Source organism: Crocodylus siamensis, chromosome 5 (assembly GCF_052110815.1).
Source record: "Crocodylus siamensis isolate JL-2025a chromosome 5, ASM5211081v1, whole genome shotgun sequence".
In the NCBI taxonomy this organism is placed as follows: domain Eukaryota; kingdom Metazoa; phylum Chordata; order Crocodylia; family Crocodylidae; genus Crocodylus; species Crocodylus siamensis.
Window position 1 is genome coordinate 121,275,997 of NC_143399.1, and position 14,667 is coordinate 121,290,663.

General features: G+C 39.4%; 1 protein-coding gene across 2 annotated transcripts in view; it reads left to right on the forward strand.

Annotated features, from left to right (window-relative positions):
- VPS41 (VPS41 subunit of HOPS complex) overlaps window positions 1-14,667 on the forward strand; it is a 160,037-nt gene that overhangs the window by 73,873 nt on the left and 71,497 nt on the right. For both annotated transcript variants that reach the window (XM_090050094.1, XM_090050095.1), the window contains exon 8: window positions 10,353-10,472. In XM_090050094.1, coding sequence (XP_089906220.1) covers window positions 10,353-10,472 — 120 coding nt within the window. The remainder of the gene's footprint in view (window positions 1-10,352; window positions 10,473-14,667) is intronic.

Genomic DNA, 14,667 nt, shown 5'->3' on the forward strand with positions numbered 1-14,667 from the left:
TAAAACAAACAAAAACTACACTCTGAATGCTTTGGTTGTCTGACCAGGTCTGCATTAGCCACCAAAGAACAGACTTTTGGTGATTATCTCCCAACAACAAAATTGTCAGGCTTTTTCATGCAGGACATGGTGACAAGGGGAGAGAAACTGGGAATTAATAGAACTTGGAAGTGCTGTCAAGTGGTGAAATAACTTGGATTCACTTGATGCTGAACAGAAAAAAAAATTAAGGATTGAACGCATCTCTTTGGTTATCTTGGATTACCTGACAGGTAGTTTTATATTCCTGCCTCTTGGAAATTGTATACGGATTCCTAATGCCTCCATACTTCGCTGAGAAACTTTCCTCTTCAGGGAAACTTTAATAGACATCTTGGCATATGATAGATAATATTATTGTATTAAAGACCTGACCCTTGTTGTTTAATTTTACTTGCTTCTGTATTTAAAAAACAAATAAACAAAAAGAAATAAACTTATTTTTAAGGTTGTAGCAAAAAAAATAGCCATGTTATACAGTTTATCTTTTGAAATCCTATCCAATCTTTTGATTGCTGCATGGAGAGGTCACATAGATCTGCATTTTCAGTTGGTTGGATTCAAGAGCAGTACATAATATGGAGACTGCTTTGGTAAATCAATTTGGTTTTGCGTTTAAAGTTTAGTTTAAAACCAGAAGTCAAAATCTACGCTCTCCAGTATGAAGAAAAAACCCTTGAGAATCTCCCTCAGTACAGTTATGTCTGAGTTGCTTATAGAAGCGGTGTCTAGAAAAGTGTGAGTTCTCACCATCTATCTCCACATTTTTAACTCTGGGACCTAAGAAAAGAGAATCCAGTATTTGCAGAAGGACCTGGAATGGAGTGTTGCCATTTCTAACAGCAGCCTCCAGCGACATTATATGCATTGTCACTTCAGAAAGTGTGAGGGATCCTTTTTGTTTCTTTCTTGAATGTCTTACTTATATTGGTTTACATAATAAATCTACAATTCTAATAGTTTATGGCCTCAGTTCAAGAAAGCACTTAAGATATGCCTACATCCATTCTTGTTAACTTTAAAGTTAAGCACCTACTTTAGTACTTTGCTTAATATGAATGCCTTCCAGAACTGAAGTTTCTTCTTGTTAATTTCCATTTTCTTAATTATATTTGTTTTGAGAAAAATCAGTTCTTCATAAAGGGATATAAGGGCATTTTATAGTATAGCATCCAAGGGGCTATTATGTAAGTATAGCCTTAAAATGTAACTATTTTTTAAATTGGGGGCATATTTATAGATTCTTGATTCCAGGAACCTTCTTCAGAACTTTTCAGGTTGTTGTATGGTACTGAGATTTTTAAAAAAATACAATGTTATGTGATCAGTCATGATGGAAATAGGCATTTTAAAAGTTTCTTGCACAAATCTCTAAAATCTGCTTAATTTGGCATATGCTGCTGTCATTTCAAAGCACCATCCTAAAACAAGAAAAAAGGTATTGTGGTCAAATTAAAGTTAACTTTTGATTATACAGGATGTAAATGAAAAACATATCTGTTAAGCTTATTTATTTGAATAAAAATGCAACGCTTAAATTTTTGGATAAGGTAGTTGCCTTGCTTTTCAGAAAAGAGTAGTTTTTTACAGGTGTACGGTATCCACCTCTGAAAATTATAGGTGGATTGTAGAGGCATTGACGTGATCTCAACTGGAGGTGATAGGTAAAGTACTAAACAGAGGAACATTCCTTCTCTTAACTCTGCAATTAAGTGCAGCACCATTGTGAATGGATGATGGTAACCCTGAAATAATAATATATTGTAAATAACAGGGCATTCCTGGCCAGAATGGATAGCAGAGCTTCAAGGCAAGGGGAAAAGACAAATACTGTGCTATTGAAGGCCGTAACCTTCTGCCTTTTAAAAAAGGGTCTAATCTTAGAAAATAACAGGGTGCAAGCTAGCTAAATGAGGGTAGTAAAGCTGAAATAAAGGTGTTCTTCGCTTAACCCTTAAGATACTGGTGTTTCTCAACCTGTCACTTGAATGAATGCTATAGAGCGGTAGAAGTATCCACAGTACATATAGGGTTAAAGAGGCCAAAGTAACTGAGAGAGAAGATTGAAGGATATGTAGGTTCCAAAATCAAGGTATTGGCTGCTTCATTGTGTGTAAAGATAACTTAGATGAGCAGAGCAGTTTGAGGTATGTCTCTCTTCGTAAAGCTGTTAGTGAGGTCTTACATTTGTTGGGGTTTGGACCAATATCTGGATATTGCTAGGAAAATATGCTCTAAGTCTAATAACTGACCCACACCATTAGTGACAAGATTGTTCCCACATAACATGAAAACATTTGTTAAAAGGTTTTGGGGACCCGCTTTTAAATGGGGGTGAGGAGACTGCACATTCTAGGCCATGTTTAATTCCTAGAGAAGTCAGCGATGAAGAAAGACACTCAGTACCTTACAGGATCAGGCCCTTAATTTTCTCAAGTGACTTTGAGTACCACAGTTTGGATGCCCAGACTTGAAGAAGTTTGATATATAGACTAATGGAGCTGAGTTTTTTTTTCTCCAAAAATCAAAGTTGAACACTGAGAACACTAATCATTTAGGAAATTTTCTGTTGCTAAGGCGACTGAAGGGCCAGTTTTCCAACACAAGGCCTTGCATATTTCCTTTCATTCATGTTTTAGCTAAAAATAAAATATGGAGGGTATGATCATCTCATTTAAGTGCCCAAACTACATGCAGCTGCTGTTCATGTGTGCCAGAAAAGCCAAAAAGAAAAAAAAAAAGACATTGTTGCTTAGGGAAAACATTTATTTAAAAAAATCTAAGATAATTTTTCAGCGATAGTATTTCAGGGCAAGATGCATTATTTCTACTGTCTGACATGCTATAAACAAGTTTATTTTACATTCTGTTTCACTTAAGTTGCAGCAACCTCTAATGCAGTGATAGGATAGAAATTATGAACAAATGGGGAAAGGAGAAATGAAAACACATTCTTTTTAGGAAGCTGAAGTTGCTGTTGTGAGAATTGCAGTGGAATTCATATGTTAAAGTCAAGTCTGCTAGGGAATGTCTTGGATGTTTTTTTAATTGTCTGATTTTTAGTGTCAGCAGATGCACTTTAACTTTGCTTTGTGAGTAAGTAGACGACCTTTACCTCTGAACCCTACTATATGTACTTCATAATAACTGGTTGGACTACTTTGACAAATTATTAAATTGTCAGGATGCTGTTTGCAGCACAGTCCATTTTTAGAAACCAGATAGTCAGCTGTTTGGCATTGCATTCGGTAGTAGAAGAGTACCAGACAAGAAAGGCAGATTGCTTTGTAAGCTGTAAAATGTCAGTCAGTAAATACTGAGAGGTCCAGTTTAAGTGAAGTAAGAGTAAATACTATGGCAATCTGTGCCCAGACATTGTGTAATTTACCTTAAGCAGTGTCCAGGCTGTAGCATCAACCAAGCCACAGTAGTTGCAAACTATATGAGTTGCCCAATAGTGTGTTTGATGTTTTAAACATTTGTTTTATATATATAATTTGTGGGGTTGTATGTCTTGGCTGTTGACTAGTATTATGTATTACTAGTCAATAGCTGAGACCTTTAGTAATGCTGATGATAGTTATTAATAAACACATCGGAATATATTTGCTAAGGTATTTCCCTCCATCATCACAGTATTCTGTATCTTGCATTGAATGTTTGCTTTTTTTTTTCCAAGCAAAAAGAGGGGGAATGAATTCATGTGTGTAGCATGGATGTACACATTTTTACACATGCTTCTATCCAGTCCTAAACTTATGCATCTATAAAATCTATGTAACAGCAATCAATACCTGTAATTCTAAACAAGTTATGTCAAAATGAGGTGTAGAAAAATGCAGGTGCATTTGCACAAGATGCCTGTTAAATCTTTGGTTCGGAAAGTCTTAGCTTTTCCAGGTAAATCTTGCTGAGGACTGTTTTGTGAACTGGTGACTAGCTAGAACCCAGCAGTCAGTCGATTTAAAACCTACTTCAGTAGAAAGTCTCCCTGAATCCATGTGTACTTGAAGCTATTTGACTTTTTCCCAGTTAGATTAATTATGACTGTTGCATTCTATGTGTGAAAATACTTTCTGTGTTCACTATCCACCAGATCCTGTTGCCTTCCTTGAATACACTTCCCCCATTACCATTTCTAATAAGTATATATTTACACTATATGTTTATAGATGTTACTAATCCTTGATTTCTTGCTAAATAAAGTCTTGGTGATTAGTATCATTAAAGTACAATTGTGCATTTGGGGGGTTGTCACTGAATCACTGGGTCTGGTGCTGCTGCTTTCCTGGTATAGGAAAGAGTGTTTTCCTATACTACAGTAGGAAAATAGTACATGCTGATTTTTGTAAATCTCTTCAAGATCTTCTTGCAGAAGGAGATTTTCAAATAGAATTGGTGGTGGCATAGACCGTGCAGAAATTAATTCTTTCGAAACAGTTTACTTCCATTGAAACCTCTTGTGGATGGGAGAGAAGGGTGTGTTGTGTGCATATATGCGTGTGTGTATGTATAATACACCCTTGGAGAGAGTCGATTTAAACTTCATCACATTGCACTAGTATTGCTGTAGTCAAGGGTTTCCCTATTCAGATGATTAAGAATTCCTACGTTTAGTTTAAAGATTGGGCTTATGCACAATTTGTGTTAGTGCTAATTGCATGATGAGCTCCATTAAATCCAAAGACTAATCCATTCTCTTTAGTAGTTGCACTTTGAGCCCTCTCTGAGGAGATAGAAATATTAAGTGGAAAATATGCAGAGATGTGTTCAGTAATCCAGTGGAACTATTGTCAGTCTTAAAATCAAAGAGTCCTCTGCAAAGTCCCACAGAAAAAAGAAGATGCTTTCTAATGCATTTTAGCATTGTTGCTGCTGTGACAGTAATGCGGTGGTTGCACAGAGGCACATAAGGTACTCATTCAACAGTGTTAAAAAGACCCATCAAACAAATTACCTTAGGAGCAAGGCCCCTTGTCCCCCTATATCTACCCCCCCCATTGCTGTCTGACCTTCCTGCTACCTGTGGCAGTGGGTTAGAGGGCAGGCACTGGCATGGGGGGCAGAGTTGGAGAGGAAGGATGCTGCTTTGTTCTCCCTTGCTCTCACCAAGCAAGCTGTTCTGACTCGGGACAGGAAGTGGCTCAGCCCCTGCTTCAGCCCAGGGCCAAAGGCAGAGCTGAACCACTGCCTCCCGCAGGCCAGTAGTTGAACCCAAGATGAGGCATTTTTCCCTGCATGCTGGTTGGGGGGAAAGCCTGGTCTTGGTTTTAAGTAAATATGATACATCAAGAAGCATACAGTGGGACAAAGCTTTGCGCACCTGTTCTCTGTAATAGCAAGGAAAAGGTTAAGTGTTCGTCATGTGGTTTTGATTATGTTAAAGTTTGGTTTGCTTCTTTTATTATTGCCATGCAGGAGATGCTAGAAAAGCATCTCAAGCACTACCACGTTTTGTAACAAAGACTTTAGAGACTTAGCAGTGCCAAACAGAGAGAAGTATAAAGAGTACCACAGGGAATGCAAACAAATTATTTTGTTCGTGCTCTTGAAATACATATACTATGTCAGACTTACGTGGAGCGAAGCCCTACAACACTTTTTTCTCACCAAAAAAAGTAAGTGGTTCAGGGAGGAGGGGGAATTTGTCTTCTGGACATTAGTTTTTCCTTGCTTGGTGGTTAGTTCCTGTTAAATGCAAGTTGCTTTCTGGGGCTCTAATGATGCTATTTTAATATGATAGATGTTTGAAATGTGAACTAAATATATTAACCCATTACTTTGAAGATGAATATTTTCAGTGGGTTGAGAAGGATCCTAAATCCTTTGTAGAATGTTCATGTTTGCTATGTCTTGAGATGGCTGTGTAACAAAAAAAGAGAATCAATATTATAGTGTAGAGCACATGGTTTTATTACCATTAAATTAGGATAACACTTTTATTTGAGAAGGCCATTTACTGTCATCTTAAAGCTGCTGTAATAGGAGTCCTTGCTGTTGGCTCCCGGATCAGGTGTTCATTCTTTCATTTTCTGAAGTAGAAGGATGATCTTTTGGTTCAACTTCACTTCATTTCCTGGCTCTGCCACAGAGACACCATTTGTGATTTTTGGACATGTCATTTAATTTCTGTCCAAACAGGGGTTGCTTCTCTGTGCATGAGCCTCCGGTGCTACTACCACTGACAAACTAATTCCTGACACATGGACCTCTGGAAAAAATATTGAAAAACATCAAGGACTTTCACCATCCCAGTGTAGCTTGAAGTGACAGTTCTGCAAGTTTTAGCTAACTTTCTTCAGTGATAAATCCCTCTAAGAGTGTCGTCATTCCCACCATGGGGAACTATTGCCAGATGTTAGCAAGAACTTTTTTTTCCCTCTTCTGGTCAGAGCAGTCCATCCTACTTGTTACTGCCTCATTTCTACTCGTTTACTAATTGCAGATGTCCAGTTACTCAGAGAAAGGGGTAGGCTGTCAATGATCAGCTGGCAGCTGCTGAACAGCAGCAGCTGTCAAAGTCAACACCCTACCCACCACCACCAGACACACCTGTGAGGATAACATAGCTTTTATAGAGCTATGGGGCGGGGGGGAAATGCAGTGCTATGACTGTAATGTCTGTCCACAGCCTAGGTACCATAGTGTTCCTATTCGGTGTATTTCTTTGAGATTGTTGACTTTTGACATTCAGTTAAATGCTGCTTCAGCCTATTTTTAATATTTGTATTGCAAAAATGATATTATTAGTGGAAGAAGTAAACATTTGTTTTGGAATTAAGCTTAGGGTCTATTTTTTTGAGGTAGTAGGAATCTCCAGCTCTCCATGGCTTGAAGTTGAAGGTTCTCAGTATGTCTGAAAGTCAGTTCCTTAGTTTTTAAGGGCATCTTTATTTTGCTGCATCATGCTTTGAAGGTTTGTAATGAAGGACCATTTTTATTTTGGGTTTTTGTGTTGTTTTGTTTTTTATTCCCCCGCTCCTCCTACCACCACAATGTTATCAGGCCTATGTATTACAAAGTTAACCAGCCAGTGATTAGTATGCCTTTAAAACTTAATTCCTGGAGTTTTGGGGTGCATGTTTGTTCTTTTGGTCATATGTATGAAAATCAAATATTATGGAAGTGCCAGGAATGTATCCCAAATGAAGAGTCACTTGAAAATCTGTGCTGAAGTGCATCAAGTGTCTGCTGTTCTCCAGTTTTAAATGTTTTTCTACTCAGTCATATGTGGGCTTTAAAAAAAAAAAAAAAGTAGCTCTCAAACTATGAAAAGGTCACAATTGTTCTTTGGTTTAACTCCACACTTGTGAATAATAAATGTACTTGCAGGTCCTTCACAAGTAAACATACAGTTGGCAATGCATGTTGTTCATACTGAACATGTCCATTTTTTTTAATAATAAGTGAATAACTTCGAAGCTAATAACTTTATCCAGTCTGAATGGAAATATCACTTACTTGTACATGTACTGGTACCTTAGCTGAAAAAAAATGAAACACCGGAGTAGTAACTATTTTTCTTCTACTAAAGAAGCAATTATTTAGTATCATAAAAATTAGCAAAAATTATTTTCAATTCTTAAGAGCCACCAGCAGTAGCAATTTCTGATTTCCCCTGCATCGTGCTTTCAATATAAATATTTCAGTATAACTTATCTTGACACTTTGGGGGTTTTATTTTATTTTTTTGGTGGTGGGGGTGGGAAGGCTTCTACTTGTTCACAATCTATTGATGAACGTCCGAATTTAACAAGTATAGCCACTGCACAAGCTGCATTTGCGCGGTTCTCGTTTTGACAAGGAGGGAATTGTATGGTGCTTGTTAAGACAAAAGCTGACTCCATATGTAAATCTTTCTGATAAAACTTCTGTTTGTTGAGGAGGGCAAGGGCTTTTTTGTGATATCCTTTATTAGACCCCTTTTTTTGGACAGTTTCATGGATCATCATGACATGGCTCCAGCCTCTCTAGTGACTTGGTTTAAACTTTTTCTGGCAATTTTGGTCCTTTGGTGCCATCTTGTGGCTTTACCAAAAGCATGCAGTCTATGCAGTTCTTAAGCCAACCTTTAAAAACCCCCTCATCATTTGTTCTCATTACAGCTACTCTTACTTATACATTTAGAAGAAAAAAATGTCCCTCTTACAGCGAGGGTCTGCATAGTAGCTTATATATTTGAAATGTTGCAGTGTTATAGGAGTTAACAATGGTACTGGTATCAAAGGATACTGATAAATGCAAGTATGTTACATGTACATGACCCTTTAGCAATACAAGTGTAGTGAAACCATTATAATTTGGAGCCTCTTTCATTGGATGTTAGAGCCATTTAATTAGCTTAGTTTGCTATGGAACGTGCGGGCATAATAGTTAGAATACAACAGCTGATGCATGCTGTCAAGCAGCAATTCCCCATTGTCTTTTGGAGCAGCTGAAGTGTACTTTTGTCTCCATCTACATAACCTTAACAGTGGAGTTTCTTGAGTTAGTCCCCAGTAAGTTCAAGGAGTTACTTTATGCAGTGTAGTAGTCCTGCTGAATGCATATGAGCTCATCACTGTTGAAGTAGGACTAATCATACATGTGTCAGCAGGATTGGGGTCTTAAATTGTAGCTTGTCTGTATGTTGGGACTTTAACTTTTCTGTGTGTCACTTAACTTCTGGCAGTACTCCAGAACTATTAAAATCCTAGTAAAAACAACCTTTTGGAAGCACTCTGGAGCTGGTAAACAGCTGGGATACCTTTGGAAACAGTCTGCTTTACATGACACTTTGTAACATACTTTTTTGCAGAAATATGGGTTGAAATGTGTTAGAAACCATTCTTTAAGGGAAGGCAAGGTTCTTGGACCCAAAGGTTTTAGTCAGTTGTGCCTGTCCTAAAATCTGATCCCAGTGTGTTGTCCCGTATTCTTTGATGTAGAGACACATTGAGACAGCTATGGTTTTGCATGGCTGTAAAAGATCATGGCATGCACTTGAAGCTTTCACAGAATTGCTTAATTGGGGCATGTCGTGTCATAATGCAAGGTTCCATAACCGATGTCATGCTTCTTTGAAGGAAGTAGTGAATCACAGAGCAAAATTAATGTGCTGGAATCAAAAGGTCTGGATTCTGTTTTCCCTTTTACCTGTTGTTTCATTTAAGATGCAATTAACCTATTAATGGTGCCACAAATAGTAACCCAGCCACACATTCAGGTTGATTTAAGGTGAGATAATACAATAAGCTAGCTACAAAGTTATTCTACGTGTGATGTGTATCAACTTTATGGCTTGTTTGTATCGCACCTTAAATGGAACATGTGGCCAGTTGGGGCCAGCCCATGGTGGATCCTGACACTCAGATAAGTGTGAGGATCCAGCATGGGGCAGCTGGAGAGCCTGGGATACAGCTGTCCTCTACTTGGATCCCTGGCTAAGCCTGAGAGGCAGAGGGGTGGAGCGTGGTGAGCCCATGTTCACAGTATCTCTTTGATCTTGGCCTTGCTGCATCACAGACATTCAAAAACCACGCGTGCGCTGGGCTCTCCCCACTCCCAAGATTCTTGTGCACCAGAGATGTCAGAAAACCATGCGTGCAGCCCAGCACACAGTGTTTTTAAAGGCTCCATCATGACAGGACAGGGGCTCCCTGATCCTGGGGTCCCCATGTGCTGGGAAGTGTAAAAGCCATGTATGGCATCTAACCGGGGTTTTGACAATCAACTGCTTGTTGGCTGGGGCTGGAGATTGCAGTGGGGCTGGTACCAGACCCTGTTTCCTAGTTGACAATCAGCTGTTTATGCACTTGTAAGCACTCCCAGTATACAGATAAGGAAGCCATGGCACTGCAGGTAAAGCATGACTGGGATCTAATCCTTAATCACCAAATCACGTATCCTGCCATGCATGTGTGTCATGGCAGGAAGCATGTTTGTTGGGATTGCAGATTAGGCCCCATCAGGTCTTTAAGTGAATGTCTGTCAGCAGCCTTGAGCAAATCAGTTCGTGCCCCTTGACTATGGTTTTCTTATCTTTATAGTAGGAATGATTACATGGTCTTGTGTAAAAGCCCTTTGAGAAGTGCAGTGTTAGAAAGGCTCAATGCAATTAAAGACGCTTTTAATTCTGAAGTATTTTTAAAATGTTTCCATTGTAAATGTAATCCATCTTAAATGTTTGACCTTATTTACTTCCCTCTCTTTGGTCCCCACCCTTCACCCCTTGAACTATGAGCATGTTACAAGCCATAAATCAAACATACTAATCCATTACAGACGGCATGACTTCATACAACTGTTTCTGTTGTTGTTACACGTCTCTACAGTTGTTGTTATATGACAAGAATTGGATGAACAGATGGAAGCCTTCTGTTTTACATGAAGGAGAAGGAAATATAAGAAATGTAAAATGGAGAGGACATTTAATTGCTTGGGCTAATAACATGGTAAGTATTTCCTTGCTGTTCTTTGCAGATATATAGAAGTATCTTGGTAGCATTGCATACAATTGACTGATATTCCTAAAAATTTTGAAATAGCATCAGGTGTCCAAATACTTATTTTGTAAACTGTTTGACTGTGTTCAAATTATTAACTATATAAGGCAGTCCAGCACTGATGGATGTTCTGAGGTGTGTTTTATACATGCACCCACTTCTACCCCATTAGTTCTTGCACATGGCTCCTCCTCATACTCTTACAATCAACTCTTTAAAACTACAGAGACGTAACTGTATATACCCCTTCTACAGACACAGATATACTGCACCATTGTAAAGCAGTGGTTTGGATTAACACCATATACTCTGGTAGACTGCCAGTTTAAGTCAAATTTGTGATCTTGCTTTAAGCAAACTAGTAAGCGTTAAAATGTTGAATAGGTGAAAATCTAATGAGACATGATTCCAAGGTTTCACCAAAAAAATGCTAGTTTTGGATTAGCAAAATGCTTAGCAGAAGATAAATCTCTTCCCCAGATGTATAATTCATAGATTTTAAGACCAAAAGGGATGGTCATAATCATAGTGTTGATTTTCTTGAGTAACACATTTTACCAACTTTGCAAATACAAGGCATAATTTGGGTAAAAGCTTCAAACCCCACTACTAGCAAGTAGCCAGCCTAGGGAAATTTTTCTAAAGTACCTATCAGTGATTTAGGTTCTTAAATATCATTTTTTAAAGGAAAATTAGGTACTTTAGGAAAATTTTACTCCTAAGATGTTTGAAGCTGTGACATTAATGGCATTTTTTTAGATGTTGCTCTGATCCAGTTTCAAAAGGTACCTTATAGACAGACCTGAGCTTTTACTGCTTATGTGTGCCTTATGAATGAGTCTGCTATAGGGATCTAGCTTCTATTGCTGCTTGATCTTTCTGGCATTAGCACAATTTGAGGTTCATTCTTTCCAGAGCCACACAATTAAAATATATATTCATGGGGAATCTGCTGGAAGTAGATATGACAGTGGAGGAGAGGCATCCCCAGAGAGTGCACCACATAGGGATGCAGAATACTAATAAAATGTTGAGAACCATCTGTCAGAGTCAAAAAGTCATGGTCAAGCCTATTTTATATGAAAAATGAAATGACTCTTGCCCTTCAAAAGATTAATATATTTGGCTATTGGACCTTTATTTTCTCTTTGCCTCTTTTATTTCCAGGATATTTTTTTCCTAGCCTAGTTTATGTTCTATTCTGTTGAGCTCACTTATGGAATGCTTTTTATACCATCATAACTTTTTGTGTTGGTTTTATTTCTTCCCTTGTATACTTTGCCTTCTGACATGTTACATGCAGACCTGTTGGATTTCTGATATTTGGAAAGAACCGTCACGTTACTTGGGTAAAATCATATGTCAGGAGTTTGTGTAACCAACTTCTGTCTGCTTCTGTCCCCATCTATGCCCGATTCACAAAGAATCGATTTGTAGAGGTGCATAGACATTTTGGTCTGATATCAGATCGGTACCAATATAAAGAAAATTGACTGCATCGGAAATTGGCCTGATGTGGCTGATAATTTAGCTGATAAATGCCCAGGTGTGTGCAGCCACAGAGCAGTGCAGCATGCAGGCAGGCAGCAAAGAGTGCAGCTCAGCAGCTTGGAGAGCTGCATGCAGCTGGTAAATCAGTTGTGGTGGATGAGGAGGGAAGGGGCATAGCCTGCCTCCCAGCACCACTGCCACCCTCCCCGAGTGCAGTGTGGCCTAGCCCTCACCCCTCTGGGAAGAGCCCGGCATAGCCCCCAGCCCCAGCCCACAACTGCAGCCTACCCTGCTTTGCCCTGCACAGATCTGAGGCACACCTCCCCGCCCCATGGTGCCCTCCTGGGATGCATGTAGCAGCCGGAGCTGTTCCCCCTCCCCACACCCCCTGGATGAGCCACAGCTTTGTTCCCCCCCCCGCCCCTGCTGGGCAGCACCTGCTCCAGCCCTGCTCCCTGCCTCATTGCAGGAGGCCTTGATCTGCCCCCCCACATCCCTTCCCTCCCCCCTCTCCTTCCATCACAACAGCTGGATGCAGCAGTATCAGAAATTGGAGGCCGATATGCCTCCGATATGCCTCCAGTTTCCAATACAAAAATAGGCTAGTGGTATCGGCCCCCAAAATCTCTATTGGTGCACCCCTATTAGTTTGTTACAGCTCCATTTTATATAACTTGTCTCCAAATCTTTAAAGGTGTTTAGTTGCATAACTCCAATTTAAATCCAGTGGGAGGGTGCTTAACATGTTGAAGAATATTGGCCTTGGTGTTTTTGCTCAAGGCATGAAAAGTTCATGCTTTTCACTCTAGAGCCTCCCAGTCATGGACAAACAGGCACATTTCAGAAATGATTATATACTTTGATGTGCAAAGCAGGCATATCTTCATCAATGATCTGGAAGATGGGATGGAAGGCGCCCTCAAGCAAGTTTGCAGATGACACCAGGCTGTGGGGATTAGTAAATACGGAGACCGTAGGGCTAGGATTCAGAGAGACCAAAACAAATTGGGGGATTGGACCAAAATAAATCTCATGAAGTTCTTTAAGGATAGGCACAAAGTCCTGCACCTAGGGTAGAACAGTGTCATGCACTGGTACGACTGGCGACTGACTGGCTAAGCAGCAGCTCTGCAGAAAAGGACCTGGGAGTTGCAGTGGATAAGAACCTAAATATGAGTTAACAGTGTGCCCTTGTTACAAAGAAGGCTAACAGCATATTGGGCTGCATTAGTAGGAGTGTTGCCAGCAGATGGATGGAAGTGATTATTCCTCTCTATTTGGCACTGGTGAATACGGTGTCCGGTTTTGAGCCCAATGCTACAAGAAGGATGTGGACAAATTGGAGAGGCAATGAAAATTGGAGGGAGAGCAATGAAAATGTTTAGGGGGCAGTTTGTAGGGGAGGAGAAGACTGGCTTCATACCTTTTCACTTTCCAAGATGGAAACTCTCTGCTTCCAGTATGTTGCAATTGGATAGAAACACAGATTTTCTGTTTCCCCTGAGAATAGTACCAGCCGCATAGGATACTAGGTTTTCTGGTTTTCTATGGAAAAGTGGGAAACTGCACTCCAAATTGGGCACGTGACTGTGGGACCAGCTGGGAAGAAATTTAAAGCAGTTGACAAGTAATTCTCTTTTCCACCCTTTTATTTCTAATCCTTCGGAAAAGGGTAATGTACAGATGACAAGATGAAAGTTCCTACCAAGCAATGCAAGGACTGGCAAGTCTTGCATGTTGTGAGGAATATGGTTGTTTGGTTCTGATAAGCCTGTGTTCCTACACAGGCCTTAGCTTTTTCCTCAGATTTGGGACCAAGAAAGGTGATGTTTCTCACAATTTATTAGCTAGAACCCCACAGAGAAGAGACTTAGAAAGCTTTTGAAAGTGGCCCAATAGCAGAACAGGGTATATACTGTGTAGTTCCACTCTGCTGTGACTGCAGGTAAATGAGAATGTCTTATTAGGAGGTAATTCTGCTTAAAATTATACTGATACCTGTGGATTCTTCTCCATAGCCAATAACACTATGGTTGTTCTCCCTGTGTATAACCACACTTTTCCCAAAATTACCCTGAAATGAATTGCAGTGCCTTGCTTTCTGCCAAATCTGCAAGATCCAGTAGACTTATCCTTCTCTAGAGAACATTATTCCTAGTAAATTTAATGAGGAACATTGCAAAAAATCCTGTAAAGCCTTTCTGAAAGTTCTGTAGATTGAGGAGAGGGCTATCTCCTAATTCTAAAAGTAACCCGTTATGCATCTTGCATCTTTCTAATATGTTTCTTCTTCATCTTTGGGTTTGGACTGAATCCTTTATAAGTATCATATGCACTTGCCTTACTGACCAACTTGTGGGCTTCTCTTCTCAATCCATCTGCACATCTAGCACTGTCTCCTTTCTACCATTTCACAAATATTTCTGCTTTGGAGTTCCATTTTGTGTCTTGGACAGATTTTGTTTCTTGCCTGGTTTTCTCTTCCTTTCTTTCCTTTTCTGTCAACTCCTATATCATCTCATCTAAATTGTGCATACAATTATATCATTTCCTTTCTGGTCTGTACCTTTTTAATTTTTCTTCTACTGACTTATATTGGTCTTATTGAATGTTAATATTTTTCTATCGTGCATCCATTTTGTACAGCCATTTC